Below are 18,191 nucleotides of genomic sequence, written 5' to 3'. Positions count from 1 at the left end.
TGTTCCCTTAGCTTGTGGGGGGTCAGCTCCCAGCAGTCTCCCACCTGCAGAGTTCCTGCTTTTTGTTTTTTTAAAAGACTTATTTTATTATTTATCCCCCCCCCCATTCCCCCTGTTGTCTGCTCTCTGTGTCCATTCGCTGTGTGTTCTTCTGTGTCTGCTTGCATTCTCATTCGATGTCTCTGGAAACTGACCCTGCGACCTTCCAGAGTGGGAGGGAGGCAACTCTCTTGCACTACCTCAACTCTCTGTTCTGCTACGTCTTCTTATTTTCTCTTCCCTGTGTCTCCTGTTGCGTCATCCTGCTGTGCCAGCTCTCCATGTCAGCCAGCACTCCTGCACGGGGCGGCTTTCCCGCATGGGCTGGCTCTCCGCATGGGCCTGCTTGCTGCGTGGGCCAGCTTGCCCTCACCAGGAGGCCCTGGGTATCGAACCCTGGACCTCTCGTATGAGACAGGAGCCCAATTGGTTGAGCCACATCTGTTTCCCAGTTTCTGCTTTGTAACAGGCATCCCACGCCCCACTAAGAACCCACGCTGCAGTTTGAGACTGTAATATATTCTGCATGGTTTGGCTTGCCTTTTGTTTATAAGCCTCACACCAGCAGGGAGGGTCCCATTACAGCACTCAGCCAGTGTTTGCCAAAGTCCACTTCGAGCAATCTGGCTACACGGTTTGAGGACAGTGGCCTGGGGCACTTGTGAAGAGTGAAGTTTGCTTTTAGGAACTCAAAAGACACATTGAATGGCTCTGGCATAAAGACAGACACATTGACCAATGGAACTGAAGTGAGAACTCAGAGATAGACCTTCACATATACCATCAAGTGATTTTTTGACAAAGAGTCAGGCCCTCCCAGCTGGGCCACAACAGTCTATTCAACAAATGGTGCTGGGACAACTGGAAAGCCACATCCAAAAGAAAGAAAGAGGACTCCTGTCTCACACCTTATATAAAAATTAACTCAAAATGGATCAAGGACCTAAATATAAAAGTGAATATCATAAAACCCCTAGAAGAAAATGTAGGAAAACATCTTTAAGATCCTGTGGTAGGCGGTAGTTTCTTCTACTTTATGCTCAAAGCATGAGCAACAAAAGAAAAAATAGATAAATGAGACCTCCTCAAAATTAAACACTTTTGCACCTCAATGGACTTTGCCAGAAGGGTGAAAAGGCAGCCAACTCAATGGGAGAAAATATTTGGTAATCACACATCCAGTAAGGATTTAATATCCGTGATATACAAAGAGATCATACAACTCAACAATAGAAGACAAGCTACCCAATTAAAAGATAGGCGAAAGACTTGAAAAGACAATTGTCCAAAGAAGAAATATAAAAGGTGAAGAAACACATGAAAAAATGTTCAACATCACTAGTGATTAGGGAAATGCAAATAAAACTATGAGATATCACTTCACACCTATTGGACTGGCCACTATGAAAAAGTTGGGAAACCTGTAAATGTTGGGGAGAATGTGGAGAGATAGGAACACTTGTTCACTGTTGGTGGGAATGTAGAATGATATAGCCACTGAGGAGCACTGTTCGGCAGTTTCTGAAGAAGTTGAATATAGACTTGTCATGGACCCGGTAATACCATTACTAGGTATGTACTCAGGAGAACTGAGAGCAGAGGCATGAACAGACATCTGCACACTGATGTTCATGGTGGCATTATTCACGATTGCCAAAAGTTGGAAACAACCCAGGTGTCCATCAACAGATGAATGGATAAACAATTTGTGGTGTATACACACAATGGAATATTATGCAGCTGTAGGAAGAAATTAAGTTGTGAAACATATGACAACATGGATGACCCTGGAGGATATTAATGCTGCTTGAGGCAAGCCAGACACAAAAGGACAAATACTGTATAATTGCACAACTCTGAATGAAATATATTGTGTAAATTCATGGAGTTGGTAATTAGAATATAGGTCACCAGAAAACAGAAGGAGGGTAGAGAATGGAAAGCTGAGGTTAATCTGTGCAGAGCTGGTCAAAAAAGGTTGTTTACAAATCCTTGGAAATGAATAGAAATGGTTAGAGCATGTCGTGGTGTTTGTAACTATTATATGGCTATGACAGTAGTTGAAGGGAAAGTCTATAATCATGGATATTACCAGAAAAAAAGCTAAAAACTGTAACATGGGATTATAAAAGATAGTAAAACCTCAAGAAAAACACGAATATGGGTGATATTGCATATAAAAGACTGTTTTTACAAAATATAAAGACAAATATACTGGAGAGAAGGAAACAGAATAGCAGCTATGTAAGGCAGGGAAAGCACAGAGAGATTGAGAGGTGATGAGTTTTTTTGTTTGTTTTATTATTATTGAAATAAAGGAAGTACTCTGGGAAGCAGATTTGACTCAACTGATAGAGCATCTGCCAACCTCTTGGGTGGTAGCCCATGTGATGAGCCGGCCCATGCGTAGTGCTGATGCATGCAAGGAGTGTCGTGTCACACAGGGGTGTCCCCATATAGGGGAGCCCCATATGCAAGAAGTGCACCGTGTAAGGAGAGCCACACTACACAAAAAGATGCCTGCCCAGGAGTGGCACCACACACACGGAGAGCTGACACAACAAGATGATGCAAAGAAAAAGAGACACAGATTCCTGATGCCACTGACAAGAATAAAAGCAGTCACAGAAGAATACACAGCGAATGGACATAGAGAGCAGACAATGGTGGGGGGCGGAGAGAGAGAAATAAATATAAAATCTTTAAAAAAAGGAAGTGCTTAGGAGAATTAAATGTATTTTATTTATTTATTTGTTTTTTAAAGATTTATTTTATTTTAATTCTTTCCCCCGCCCCCCGCCCCCCGCCACCTGTTGTCTGCTCTCTGTGACCATTCGCTGTGTGTTCTTCTTCATCCACTTGCATTCCTGTCAGCGGCACTGGGAATCTGTGTCTCTTTTTGTTGCATTGTCTTGCTGCATCAGCTCTCCGTGTGTGCAGGGCCATTCCTGGGCAGTCTGCACTTTTTTTGTGTTGGGTGACTTTCCTTACGGGGCACACTCCTACACGGCGGACACCCATGCATGGCACAGCACTCCTTGCATGCTCCAGCACTGTGTGTGGGCCAGCTCACCACATGGGTCAGAAGGCCCTGGGTTTGAACCCTGGACCTCCCATATGATAGGCAGATGCCCTATCTTTTGAGACAAATCTGCTTCCTAAATGTATTAAAAAAAAAAAAAAAGTACTCTAAGAATTACTGAAGCAATGAATGCACAAATATGTGATTACACCAAATACTGCTGATTGTACACTTTGGATGGATTTATGCTTTATTAATATGTATCAGTAAAATTGGTGGGAAATAAAGACATGCTGGATGGAATAGCTGTTGGTGAAGCCAATGGGAAGGGCTGGAGGCCTGCGCAGTTTCTGGATGTCAGACTTGGTGTGACCCCCGCGACCCGGGTGCTCGGCTCTGGGCCGGGGCTTGGCCGAGCCCATCCTGAGTCTACAGAGCCGCCCGGGGCAGGGGAAGGCTGCACAGGTCCCAGGAGCCATCGGCTGTCTGTGCGCCCTGAGGGCACGTGTCCCACCCTGGGGCACTGTAGGAGGACAGGATCTCCTACCTGAGCCAGGAAGTCCCACCCCCTTCCCAGTGGACATTCCTGGAATTGACTGGTGCAGGCCTCTGGCTCACCCTGGAGCTCCCAGCTTACTTGGCATCAGACATGATTCTAGGTGCCTCGCAGGTGTCATCTAATTTAATCTCCATAACAACCTATGGTTTAGGTTCTGCTATCAGCTGCAGGTTACACAGGAGCAAACGAAAGCACAGAATCGTTAATTAGCTGTCCGTGGGTGTTGCCCAAGCAAAGGAGAATTTTCTGGATGCCTCAGTTGACATAGGGAGGACAGAAAACCAGCTCAGCCTCGGGAACTTCGGGGACCAGGGACTGAAATGCTGCTGGGAGCTGGGTCACCTCTCGTCTGAGTCCCTCTGCCTGTTAGTTCTCCCTGAGGGCCACAAGCCCTGGCCTCATGCAGCCTAGCCACCAGCAGGGACCGGCTGCTGCTCTGGGTCTCAGTTCAATCCCCAGGGAAGGGATCTGATTGGACCAATCAGGATCCAGCTGTATGGGGAGGTGGGTTTTCCAGAAGGGGGGTACCAAGGGGAGATTTACTAAGACCAAAAGAGTGAAGACTCCTTACTACCCGGAACCACACAACGCAGGCAGGCAAGGCAGGACCTGACCCGGGTCTGTCTCCAAAACCTGGGCCTTTCTTTTTTTTTTAAAGATTTATTTATTTATTTAATTTCCCCCCCTCCCCTGGTTGTCTGTTCTCTGTGTCTATTTGCTGCGTCTTGTTTCTTTTTTTTTTATTAAAATTATTTATTTATTTTTAAAAATTACATTAAAAAAATATGAGGTCCCAATCAACCCCACCGCTCCCACCCCTCACTCCCCACACAGCAACACTCTCTCCCATCATCGTGACACATCCATTGCACCCGGTAAGTACATCTCTGAACATCACTGCACCCTGTAGTCAATGGTCCACATCATAGCCCACACTCTCCCACATTCCATCCAGTGGGCCCTGGGGGGATCTACAATGTCCCGTAATTGTCTGTGAAGCACCACCCAGGACAACTCCACGTCCCGAAAACGCCTCCACATCTCATCTCTTCCTCCCATTCCCCAAACCCAGCAGCCACCATGGCTACCCTTCCCACACCCATTCCTCATTTTCTCTGTGGACATTGGATTGGTTGTGTCCATTGCACATCTATGTCAAGTGGGGGCTTAGATTCCACATGGATACTGGATGCACTCCTCCTGCTTTCAGTTGTAGACACTCTAGGCTCCATGGTGTGGTGGTTGACCTTCTTCAACTCGATGTTAGCTGAGTGGGGTAAGTCCAATAAATCAAAGTGTAGGGGCTGAAGTCTGTTGAGGTTCTGGGCCTGGGTGTCTTATTATCAGTCCAGAGATTCAAATCCCCTAAATATATCTTAAACCCCAGCACCAACTACAATTCCAATAAAGTAGCATGCAAGTCTTGTGAGAAGAGATCCCCTCTGAGTCCAATTCCATCATGCAGAAACACCAGCTCCAAAGAAGGGCCATTTGCCATGGCAGTGAACCCCATCTGCCATGACCATAGAACCCGTGGGTCTCTTTATCCCTCAAAAGAACCAATACCTGGGGTTGTATCTACTTTATCTGTCTCTTAGACTCTGCTCAGTTGTGCATAAGGGCATTCCTTCTGACAGCCTCCAGACTCTTTTTTAGAGACTCATAGCCTTATAATCTCATTTCTCCTTTCCATTTCCCCCTTACATTAGGTCAAACAGCATTTTGAAGTCATGTTATTATATGTAGACAGGGATATTCTGCTGATCCGTATTGAACCTTTAATTCAAGGTCATTTTCTAGTTGCATCTTCAGCTGGTATGTGGTAGTGATCCCTCGGTGCCAGGGAGGCTCATCCCCGGGTGTCATGTCCCACGCTGGGGGGAATGCACTGCATCTACATGCTGAGTTTGGCTGTGAGAGTGGCCACATTTGAGTAACATGAAGGCTGTCAGGAGGGAACTCCTAGGCACAGTGCTGCTCTAGGCCTTGTTCTTAAGGCAGGTGTATAGGCTCAAAAGCATCTTGTTTCTTTGTCCGCTTCTGTTGTCGTCAGCGGCACAGGAAGTGTGGGCGGCGCCATTCCTGGGCAGGCTGCTCTTTCTTTTCACGCTGGGCGGCTTTCCTCACGGGTGCACTCCTTGCGTGTGGGGCTCCCCTACGCGGGGGACACCCCTGCGTGGCAGGGCACTCCTTGCGCGCATCAGCGCTGTGCATGGCCAGCTCCACACGGGTCAAGGAGGCCCGGGGTTTGAACCGTGGACCTCCCATAAGGTAGACGGATGCCCTAACCACTGGGCCAAAGTCTGTTTCCCCAAAACCTGGGCCTTTCATCCCTCTAGTACCTGTAGCCGCAGTAAGGGCATCACCAGGAGCTGGCCGGAAACGCCCTGACCCAGACCAGTGGCTCAGGGTCTGCATTTTTAAAGGAGCTGCAGGTGACTTGCATGTGTGCATGTAAAGTCGGGGAGGCATCTTGTCGTCTCAAGAACCTAATACATTGCTTTTTAACAATAACTTGTCCCTCCAAGACCTTGCTCTTAATTCTTCACACTTACTTTATGAAGCTTGGTACTGGCCTGTAAAGCCCTGATGGTGTGGCTGGAAGCCCCGTTCAGTTATTCAGCACCAGCATTGCCATGTTTAATTTCCGAACTTGATAATGAAGATGATTCCTTTCAGGTGTTCGGCACTTCTTGATTTATAAAGAACTTTCACATTCATCATTAGTTCTCAGTCTTGGTGCCCAAGACTTTAAAAAATATAGTTACCTAGGTGGACTTAATTGGTCGGGAATGAAGCCTGAGCATTAGGATTTTTTTTTTTTTAAGATTTATTTTATTTACTTCTCACTCCTTCCCCCCCATTGTCTGCTCTCTATGTCCATTTGCTGTGTGTTCTTCTGCGTCCGCTTGCGTTATCTGGTGGCACTGGGAAACTGCGTCTCCTTTTTGTCGTGTCATCTTGCTGCATCAGCTCTCTGTGTGTGCGGCACCACTCCTGGGCAGGCTGTGCTTTTTTCACAGTCCTAGTGCATGGGGCACCCCTACGTGGGGGTGCCCCTGCGTGGCACGGCACTGCTCGTGCATGGCAACACTGCGCGTGGACCAGCTCACCACACAGGTGGGGGGCCCTGGGTTTGAACCCTGGACCTCCCATGTGGTAGATGGATGCCCTATCAGTTGAGCCATGTCTGCTTCCCTTAGGATTTTAAACACTCCCTGAGTGATTCTAATATGCAGCCAAGATAAAAAACCACGACGAGGGAGTGTGGCTCAGGCTTGTGCCTTTCTTGAAAGCTCCCCAGCGACTTTAATTGAGAGCCCAGGTTGAGAACTACCCACGCTTTTTACATTATTCGGTCATCACGGTAGGCAGGCGAGGGGAATTGCTGGTGTCCCCATTTCACAGGTGAGGGGGCTTAAAAGGCCACCAGGGCCATCTTAGCGGGACAGGGTGGTATTGGACCTCAACTCCGGTCCAAAGCCAGTATATCCCTTGGGTTGGCAAAGGCCTGTCTCTTCAGGTCTTGGAGTTTGTTTGGGGACAGTTTCCAAGGGAGAGTCTAGCCTTGGGGCAAAACAAATCTCTAACCCCAGAAAGGAAAAGTTCTCATCAGCACAAGGGTAACTGAGAGAGTAACAGCCAGTAAAAGCATGTGACCCAGCTTTGACAGCTCTGGGTGCGCTCCCAGCCTACCTCAGCCCGAGAAAGGAGGAGGAGCCAAAGGCAGGCACGCCCCTCGCCCCCCGCCACGCCCCCCGGGGAGGCCAAGGTGAGCGTGGGTGGGGGTTGACCCCGTTTATGGCCGACAGGGTGGCCAGGGCTTGGTCTGTCCTCCCTGAGACCATCCTGTGGCCTTCCCAGCTACCCTCAGCTCGTCCTCCTCCTCCCAGCTCTGCCCCCAGCCATATCCCTGGATTTTCAGGACCCGGTTTGAGCTCACCACGCAGTGCCTTGGCAATGCATAAAATATTCAATACCACCTTAACAGATCCTGAAGTCGCCCGCCCACACAAGGACGCCAGTCATTTCTGTTTCGACGCCTCCCAGCCTAGCTGTGGCTGAGCATTTCCGAGCCTTTCGTAATGGCTGAAGTCATCGTTTTTTACTTCTTTTTACCCTGGAAAACCTAGTTCTGGTTGCCACTGAGCCTCCTGGAAAATCAGTGGTGACTGCTGCCCAGGGCGTGAGCCTCTTATGAAATACCACCTGGCTTCCCTCTTGCTCGGAACCCTCCATGGCCCCTTCCAGCTCCCTGAGTCATGGTACGAGAGCTCACGTTCTCTTTAGGGAGGGCTTCCTTTGTAAACGTGTGATTCACCATCATGTAACACCCCGAAGTGTGAGAGTTGCTCAGCGGTTAAAAAGCTTCCTGGGAATTTTCATCAAGTTTTCCCTGAACCAGGACATTGTGGCTTCCTGGGACGAGAGCAGACAGGAATTCCAAGAAACTGAACTTCAGTCTTCAGAGTGAGCACCTCAAAATTCAGTGTTTGTTTGGGCAAATCAAAAGCAGCGAATCCAGTGAGGAGCTGCGAGTCCCAGCCCGGGCTCTGGCCCTGAAGAACTCTGGCCTGAGCCTCAACTTCCCCTCCAGGGCAGAAGGAGAGCTAGACGTGAGCTCCACTGTTCCTCCCCGCTCAGAACCCACAGGCGCCTCTGCCGTGGTCCTGTGTCCAGCCCTTCTCCTTCTGATTACAAAAGCAGGGGCCACTGAAATCTCACAGAGCTCTAAATGACGCTGACTTCTCCAAATAAGTACCTCTAGAGATCTAGAGAACGCCATTATAGAAAGTACTAGAGGGAAGCAGATTTGGCTCAATAGATAGAGCGTCCGCCTACCATATAGGAAGGTGCAGGGTTCAAACCCAGGGCCTCCTGACCCGTGTGGAGCTGGCCCATGCGCAGAGCTACTGCACGCAAGGAGTGTCGTGCCACGCAGGGGTGTCCCCCACATAGGGGAGCCCCACGTGCAAGAAGTGTTCCCCTCAAGGAGAGCCGCCCCATGCGAAAAAAGGGCAGCCCACTCAGGAGTGGCGCTGCACACACGGAGAGCTGACACAGCAAGATGACGCAACAAAAAGAGACACAGATTCCCAGTGCCACTAACAAGAATATAAGCAGACACAGAAGAACACACACAGTGAATGGACACAGAGAGCAGACAATGGGGGGGGGAGGGGAGAGAAATAAATAATAAAATCCTAAAAAAAAAAAAAAGTAGTAGCCCCCTGGTCAACCGGTTACTTCCTCTTGAGAGTTTCCAACAGGCCAGGCACAGTGCTTGGCTGAGAATATTGAGGCTCAGAGACTTTGGGGTGAAACTCCTGGAAGAGTTGCCTATGCTTGCTCTTCCCAATTCCTCCCTTCCCGCTCTCTCTACAACCCATTCCCATCTGGTTTTAGTCCCCACCCCTCCATGAAAACTGTTCTTGTAATGTCACCCACGTCCCTCGGGCTGCTAAGTCCAGTGCCTGTGCTCATCCTCCTTGCCCTGTCTGCATCTGCAGCCTTCGATTGTTCTGACTCCCTGTTCTTCTCTCGCGTGGCTGCAGGACCCTGCCCTCTGGGCTTGTCCCGCCATCTCGCCGCTTGTCCCTTCTCTCTTTCCTTTGCCTTTTCCTCCTCCTCTTCCTTCTGGGGACCCCCAGGTTCAGCCCCTCCTCTTCTCCTCCGTATCTGCACGAGCCCTTCTGCATCCCCTCCATGTCGTTCACAAGCTGTGAACCAGCGGGGGTTTCCCAAGCCCACCCCTCTAGCCAGGGCCTCTCCCAGAACTTCGGCTGGGGTTTCCAGCAACTCTGGTCAATAATAGACATAGCCATGTGGTAAAGGGACGTCCCTAAATTAAGTCCACAGCTGACCTGCAGACCCTCACACCTGCTCCACCCTCCCCCTCCCCACCCTTCCGGTTGCCGAGACCGAAACCTCGTGTCCCCTGCGTCAGCCGCTCACCACCCACCTCCACCCTGCTGGCTCCACCTCCAGCACACGCCAGGAGCGGGTGGCTTCCCTCTGATGGGAACCACTGTCCCCTCGTCCCTGGATTTCCACAAGAGCCTCCAACCGTCTCCCCGCTTCCACCCTCCCCGACAGGCCATCCAGAGGGGGCCGTAAAGCTGCAGGACACACCTGTCCAGCAGGAGTGGGCCCTGGGTCACTCGGGGTAAAGCCAAAGCCCTCTGCTGCCCGCGTGGCCTGGCAGCCCTCGCCTCCGCCCCTCGCCTTCCTGGCCGTGCCTCCTGCCCCTTCCCCTCGCCCGCTCTGCTCTGGCCTCACCAAGATCTTCTAAATGTATTTTTGGCCTTTTCATAGGCTCATCCTCACCATGGAAGTTTCTGCCCCCAAATGTCCCCCAGCTCACGCCCTCACCCCCTTGAAGTCTTTTCACAAACGTCAGTCCTCAGTGGGCTCGCCCCCTGCCCCTCTGACCGCGCCGTTACGTGCCCACCTGCCTCCCTGGCATCTTCTCCTCTCGGGAGGAAGCCGCCTCGGGGAAGGGGCGAGCCGTGGCAGAAGCAGCCCGCCCGGCGCACGGGGGGCTGCGACTGGGGGGGCTGCCGGGGCATCAGTTCACTTACGTGAGGGAAGGCAGGGCTCGGGGCTTCGCTTGGGCCATCAGTGAACATGGAAGGGCCCATGTCCTGTCCAAGGCCACGGACAGCCAGGGGCCCCCGTGTGGCTCCCCGGCCAGCCGGGGCAGGAACCCATCCCCTAACAGCAGCTCTGAGGAAACTGCTGGAGGGGAGGGACCGGCGGAGGGAAAGCGCGCATGGGGCGGCCCAGGATGTGCCTCCACACTGGAATGTGAGGGTCTGGGGACATGGTGATGAGTAGTGAGTCACGGTCAAGTCTAATCTGAGTTCCTGCGAGTGTGAACCCGTTTGAACTAGGAGCCTTGAAGGTGTCCTTATCCGTTAGGGTGGGGACAAACTGAGCATGGCCGGAGGAACCTTGGACAGAGGCAGTTAGGAGAAGCCCACGGAAGCCAGAAAGAAGCCCGGGAGTGAAGCAGAGGGCCAGGGGACGCAGGCGGAGACGCGAGCCCAGGAACCCTGAGGATTGTGCCAGCTGGTGCCAGAATGCCGCAGACTCTGGGAGAAACCATGGCAGGGTGAGACCTTGACATTGAGCTTCTAGCCTCCAAAACCACGAGCCTGTGAATCCTGCGGTTATGCCAACCAGTGTGGGTGTTTGTCGTAGCAGCCCGGGCAGACTGACACACACCCCACCGGCTGCTGGCGCCATGGGAGGCGCTGACCCCGTGGCCGCAGGCGTGGCCTCTGGGGCGGCCCTGAATCTAGAAGACATGGCGGAAGGTCGGAAGTAATCCTTCAGCGGGGCTTACCTGGCTCTGTGGCTCTGAACCCTGCCTTGAGGCTGCTCTGGGTTTCCATGGTGATTACTTAAACTTTTCCTTGTCCTTCGTTCAGACCTTGGGGAAGAGCTGTAACTCTGGTTTCCATGACAACTATTTAAACATGTATCTCTGTCTGGCTTTGTTGGAAAAGAACTGCTCGAGATCGTACAAATGGACTGGCTGTTCTCCCTTTACTTAGAACAAGAATAAAATGACACAACTGCTGAGAAGTTTTAGCTCTCCGCTCCTAACAGGAAGGGTGAAAGCCTCCGACTGGTGTTTGGGGGAGGCTTGTTTTGCAGCTTTGACACTTGGAGTGCTCACCCAGATACACAGACTCTCGCTGCCGTCTTCAGCAATTATCCACACGCAGCCCTTACCCCCTCCCCTCTGCCTGCAGATGAAAGAGCTGCCAGCTCAAGGCCGTTTGCCTTCCTACCGCATGTGAAAGGGGGAGGGGGGACAGGGCGGGAGACACTGCCAGTCACCCACGCGGCTCAGCCCGTAGCCACTGGGAAGAGGCCGTGCAGAATGGGTAGCCCCCTCGATTCACTGTCAGTGAACTGGCCAGAGGGGGCCCAGGGCTGGGATTGCAAAGCCAAGCAATAGGGAGCTCACCTATCCCGGTTGTTCAGAAATGACTCTGCGTTCTCTTTTGGGACTAACAGAATAGAGAGCAGTCGCTCAAGCTCAGGGCTGTGGGCCCTGCACACCGCCCAGCCCTCTACCGCAGCTCCAGGGCCCTAAACCGAGGTCCCTAAGGCAGCCGTGGACGAAAGGTGGAATATTTAACACATGTTTTGAAACTGGGTACCAATATTTAAAATCCTGAAGCTTTCAAGTGAAAATAAGAGATTTCACTCTTCTCCCAAAAAATCAGATCCGTGTCTAGGCTGCCACGTGTCAAGAATCCGACAGAGTGCAGTAGCCCCAGTCCTCTGAGATGTTTACTTGAACTTTCACGAATAGCAAATTCTTATCCCTGATTCCTGGGAAATAGTTGGGCTTGTAACTTGTGGTAACGGGTACCACATCCAAACAAAACAACAATTCCTCAACTAACTGCCGAAGTCACAAACGACAAAAGAGAGTTCATATTTGGGGATGGAGGGCAGGGGAGGTTGAAGATGAACTCTTTCCCTACCTTCTTCCTCCAAGGCCTTCTAAGCCCCCTTTGACAGGGCTGAGGTCGGTGATGAAATCTACAGAAGGCTCTGACTCCCTCTGTGTGATGCCACTAGGTCCTCTGTTTTGATTCCAGTGCTCAGTGGATTCATAAGCCGATAAGTCGCTTGATTGACATTACCTGTTAAAACAACTGTTGGACAAAGTTGTCTGTTCGGTTGATGAAACAGGCAAAGCACTGAATTAGGAGTCAGGCAGCCCTAGGACTGACACTGGGGCCACCATTTTCTCACAAGAGTCTTAATCTCCAACCTTAAGTTGACGTACCTGCAAGGGGGAGGCGTTGGAGCACGTCTCCCTGAGTTTCTGTGAGGCTCAAAGGGCAGTGTAAATGGAGAGGTGCCGGGACAAAGGCCGGCACTCTGTGGAGATTAAGTAGGAGTTCATTTCCTCAGAAAGAAGTGGCCTTCTTCACATCTTCTCCCCATGGGCCCCTGTATTAGCCAAAGGGGTGCTGATGCAAAATACCAGAAATTGGCTGGCTTTTATAAAGGGTATTTATTTGGGGTAGGAGCTTACAGATACCAGGCCATAAAGCATAAGTTACTTCCCTCACCGAAGTCTATTTCCATGTGTTGGAGCAAGACGGCTGCCGACAGCTGCGAGGGTTCAGGCTTCCTGGGTTCCTCTGGGCTCAGCTCCTGTTTTCTCCACAAGGACAGCTGTAGATCATCAGGCAAATGGCTCTGTCTCTTTCCCCGGGGCTCCAGCTTAAGGCTTCAGTGTCAAACTCCAACATCAAAACCCCAGCATTAAGAACCCTCAGCTCTGCCCTTCCCCATGCCTTTTATCTGTGAGTCCCCACCCCTTGGTGGGGGGGTACTCAATGCCTTAATCATAACTCAATCAGGCCCAGGTACAGATCAGATTACAAGCATAATCCAATATTTCTTTTTGGAATTCATCAATAATGTTAAACTGCTACAGCCCCTCTTGCCTCTTTCTAGAGAAGGAGGAGGAAAAAGTCTTGCTTTTCTTACATTGTTTTCATTCTTCAGTCTTCTCTGGCTTACTACTGGGGGTGAAAGAAGAAGAAAACACTAGTCATTGCTCAGGGCAAACCTGGGAACCATAAAATCAGCAACTTGCCAGAAAACTGATCATATTAAGAAATTGTTTTGTTTTTCTGTAAATATTTTTAGGGTGCACTGTAGGAACAACAAATGTCAAGCAAAAGATGAAAGAGATAGGGGATGTTCGAAAAAAAGTCAAGGCAAGAAAAGGCCAAGCCTCCCTTGGTTCATCCCAAAGGCGGGCAAGATGTGATCAAACAGTTTTTCGTATCTATAAAGGAGTCACAGCATTTTCATTCTGCAAGAGAAATAACCTGCTGCTGACAGGTGGAATGGATCGAGTAATTCGAGTCTGGAATCCTTATCTGCCTGGGTAAGTTGCTTTCTCTCCGCCACCAAGGGTCCCACTGATGGGGTCAGATACATGACAGCAGAACTGGGGATGGCCAAGTCCCTAAGAGAAGCACTTGAGGACGCGTCTGAAGTTAATCTCTCATGCACACGGCCTGGGAGACTGCTCTTTGCAGCCTTTATAGATTCATCCCTCAGGGCTAACAAGCACCTCATTTCAAATGTCAATGTAAAGACAGAGAGGCTGTGTGGCTCCATCATCCACTTGCATCTCAGTATGAGTTATTTAGTCAGATTGCTATCTTCCCATCTATTGCAGAGAGTGATTGGGGATGTTGGTTTTTAACCAATGAACCTTCAATGCCCCTTGCTCAGATGGCATGAAATTTGCCGTCATTTCTCCAGTGGGGATGTTTGTCCACCTCAGAATTAATGACTACCATTTCTAAGGTATAGTGTTGTTGGCATAAGAGGGCAGCTATAATTGACCTAAGAAACTAAGGATTGTTCTGGGAAGCCTGGGTTTGGGGAAGTGGGTGGCAACCAGCTCAGCCGTTGAAAGCATGTTACCCTCCTACCTCCAATGGGCGATCACTGTGCTGCATCAAATCAGGCCCACTGTGTCCTGATGGAGCAAGTGACAAGTATCATTTTATTGAACACCTTCTATGTACCATGTACTAAAGCAATACATACATTCTTGCCAATCCTCCAATAACTCCATTGCACAGACCAGGAGCCTGAGGCTCAGAGAAGTTCAATGATTTATTGGAAGTGATAGCAGAATCGGGGTTCACGCACAGGTTCGGCTTGTTCTAGAAGCCAATGTCATTTCCATTATAAGTGTTGAAGATGGAAGGAGCATGGGCAATGGGGAGTTGGCTTTTCTAGTCGATTGGGGGCTGTAGGGGCAAGAACAAGTCACATCTCCTGGAGCACTTGGGACGAGCCTCTGTCCAGTGTCAGCCATCTATGGCACCCTCACATGACCCCTCCTCTCAGTCATGTCGGGGAGCAGCCGAGGGAGTTCCCCAGAGCAGGTGAGCATCTTCGTGGCTTTCTAGCTGTGTGGTCCCCGGCGTCCTCATCTCTATGTGGTGATCACCCATTGCCTAGCACAGTAATAAAGAGGAAAAATGAGATAATCCACGTGAAGCACTCGGCACAATGTCAGATGCATCATAAGGAAGGAAGACAACGATCTTCTACCCACTTCTGTTACCCTAGCCTCCTCTTCGTATGGTAACCGAGCATGATTGGCCTGTATAACAAGCTTGGTGACAAAAAGACAGTTTGCTCACTCCCTTTGACCTCAGCCCTGCCTCTCCGCTATCCCCCCACCATATACCCAGCCCTGAGGCATGTAGGGAGCACGGTGAGTTCTCAGAAAAGGAAAACGAACTTCCACTAAAAAGACTTTCCCCTTCGCCTTTATTGCTGCTAACTCCTGCCCGCATAAAGCTACTCCAGCCTGCATGGAACCTAGCCCACGAGCCCTGGGCGTGTCCTCAGGTATTCCTTTTATAGTGATGGTGTCAGCAGCGGGCAAAATGCGATTCAGGGTGCTGCTCGCCCCAAGTTATGCTGCTATAACCGGGTGCTGTTTGCTGCAGTTCTTTTGTCACACAAGATATATGCTTGTGTCATTTCAGAGGCAGGGACACTGCCCTCCTCCAGGCTAAATAGAGCTGCCAGATATGACCAAGTTGAGTCTTGCATTTTTATTTAGGAATTGCAGATAGAATGGCTTTGTGCTCATCTGTTCTTTTTCCATTCCAGAAAACCAACAGGTATGCTGAAAAGCCACTTGGCTCCGGTGATCTACATCCACATATCTGCGGAGGATAACAAAATATTTTCTATGTCCAGCGACAACACCGTGAAGGTCTTTACCCTTTAAAGCTTTGGTGCATTATCCAGGGCAGTTTCAGATAGAGGAGGCATCCCATTCTTGTCTCTTTTCCGTCTTTGACAGCTTTCAAGGTGTCTGCATCAAATGGTATTTACCTTCGTGAGTTTGCTTTGCAAAGGGAGGATATGTAAGCAATTGAAGGGAACCTCTTGGGGAAATTTTCATACCTGGTGTTGTTCTGGTGGAGTGGGTAGACTTTCAGCACCTGGGTGCCCTCTTGCATGCTGCCCAAGTACTCCTTACAAGGGCACGTGTTGGGGGATGGGGAAGGGGGGTTGGAGTCGAAATGGGGACATAAAATGAAGCCACAGACCCTGGCCATTAGTGACTGTTTTCATTTCCTTGCTGCTGAAACAGCTACCCTGCAATGGGTGGCCTTGCCCAGGAGGCTGGAAGGTCTACCTCTTCCCGGCCAGTATCTTCTGGTGGCTGCCCATCTTTGGGGTTCCTTGGCTTTTCCATCACATGGCAGTGTCTTCATCATTCTCCTCCAGGTTTTGATGACTTCCAGCTTCCCCAGGCTTCTTCCTCTATATCTGACTATCATTCTGCTTATAAAGGACTCCAGTAGTCTGGGTTAAACTTCTTGAAGAGCTCTTATTCCCCATGGGTCCACACCCACCAGGATGCAGACCAAGTCCAAGAATATGTCCAAACTGGGGCACGCCATTCAAGCTACCACAGCAGTGATCATCTTCTTTTGCAGAACATATAGGTCAAGTGGGCCCTTTCTGAAATTTCATCAGAAAGGTTCAGAATTTACCCATTTTAAGTGTTTAAACACTTAAAGAGAAGGAGGTGGCGGTACCCCCTGGTGGAGGTAGTAACAGCACCAGCTTCACTTGGTTTGCCTTCACACCTCCCTTCTCACCTAAGGTCCTGCTCACCTCTAAACTTCTGCTACCCTGTGACTTTCTGTGATAGGTGGGACCACATACCCAATTTAGACGTGTTCTTGTGTCGTGTAGCCTGGGGCAGGGACACAAGCCGAAGATTGCTGGCAGCCAGCCCCAGAATGTTACAGACTTTGGGGAGAAAGCATGGCCTTGCTAACACCTCCATTTTGGACTTCTACTAGCCAGTGAATTCTCATTGCTTAAGCCAGCCCATTGTGTGGTAGTTGTCATAGCAGCCTGGCATACTAAGACACCTCAGAATGAACTGTTTTTATACATGAAGAAGCCTCACAGGTTTGCTTTATCCATCATTTCACATGCTTTTACAATGAATATGACACATTTCACAATTCATCCATCTTCTTTCCTAGACTTTTGTGGGGCCTGAAGGAGGGAGTTTGGAATGGTCTGAATCAAAGGAATGTGGGAACCTTGGGGGGAGGGAGATCATTATCACTCCTTTGTAGAAATACATGAATCAGTGCATTGCCCACTCATAAAAAAGAACCAATCACTCTGTGATCACAAAGGAGCAAGCCTGATTCATTCATTCATCCAGCAATCTATTGAGTGCCTACCATGTGCCAAACACAGGCCGTAGAGCAAGGAAATTGCCTGCCCTCATAGAAGCTATATTCTTGTGTGTCTGTGTTGGAGGAAGGACAGAGAGACAGATAATAAAACAATAAGTAAAATACCCAGCATGTTGGTGGCATGTGCTATCGAGAATGATAAAGCAGACACAGGAGAGGGGGCGAGCCAGGGAGCTTGGGTTTTTGTTTCTAGGAGGTTTGTCAGGAACAACCACAATGAGGTGACCTTGAGGAAAAGGCCTGAAGGAGGTGAAGGACCAAGCCCTGCATTTATCTGAGGAAAGAGCATTCAGGCAGAGTCAATGGCAGGTGCAAAGGCCCTGGGCGGGAGCTGAGCAGGAACTGAGAGCCCAGTGGAAATAAGGTTGCTGAGGGAGGTGGATGGTAGAGGGCCTTACAGGCTGGGGCTAGGACTTTGGTCTGTTGTTATTTGTTTTGTCTCTTGTTTCTTCTGTAAGAAAGAAGGCACTGGAAATGTGGAACAGAGGCTTGACATGATCTGACTTTCATTTTGACAGAGTCCCAGGCTGCTACGTGGCTAACAGATCACAGGGTAGTAAGGGCAAAGGCAGGGAGACTAGTTTGGAGGTCGTTGCAAAAACCCAAGTGAGAGATGATGCTGGCTTGGACAGAGGGCCAGCAGTGGAGGTGGGTGGAAATGGTCTGGTTCTGGAGACACACATCAACAAGCCCCCATTTGCAATTCAAAAATTCAAAATACCCTGAAAATTAACTCATTTTGGTAAGACTGGGACAAATTTATTTGGCAGCAAAACGTAACTTGAACTGACTTGAGGCTGTTTGATAGTCTTTATTCTGCTTAAAGTTAATACTCAAATATTTCACTACAGAAATATGTGTTTGATTATGGGATGCTGCCCAGTTTCAATGGGGGGTTTTATGTATTACATAATCTTTTAAAATATTAAATACATCTGAACTCCAAAACATGACTGTCTCCAAGGATTTCAGTTAAGGGATTTAAGACAGGCAACTGAAGACAGAGACAAGAAGATTTGGTGATGTAGTGAAAGATATAAAAATAAGGGAGGAAAAATGAAAGCACAGCGTAATTCCAGAACTTATGGGATGCAGCTAAAGTAGTGTTTAGAGAGAAATTTATAGCTACAAATGACTATCTTTTACAAGAATAAAGATCTCAAAGCAATTACTTAACTTTCCACCCTAAAACACTAGAAAATTAAGTTCAAACTAAACCCACAGCAAGCAAAAGGAAGGAATAATAAAAAACTAGAGCAGT

General features: G+C 49.4%; 1 protein-coding gene across 1 annotated transcript in view; it reads left to right on the top strand.

Moving 5' to 3' along the window:
- LOC101420830 (cilia- and flagella-associated protein 337-like) overlaps positions 1 to 18,191 on the top strand; it is a 104,978-nt gene that overhangs the window by 46,489 nt on the left and 40,298 nt on the right. Inside the window, exons 8-9 of the mRNA XM_071208169.1 lie at positions 13,308 to 13,551; positions 15,309 to 15,414. Coding sequence (XP_071064270.1) covers positions 13,308 to 13,551; positions 15,309 to 15,414 — 350 coding nt within the window. The remainder of the gene's footprint in view (positions 1 to 13,307; positions 13,552 to 15,308; positions 15,415 to 18,191) is intronic.

The sequence above is a fragment of the Dasypus novemcinctus genome, chromosome 15 (assembly GCF_030445035.2).
Source record: "Dasypus novemcinctus isolate mDasNov1 chromosome 15, mDasNov1.1.hap2, whole genome shotgun sequence".
Taxonomy (NCBI): domain Eukaryota; kingdom Metazoa; phylum Chordata; class Mammalia; order Cingulata; family Dasypodidae; genus Dasypus; species Dasypus novemcinctus.
This window is presented reverse-complemented; position numbering and strand designations above follow the sequence as displayed.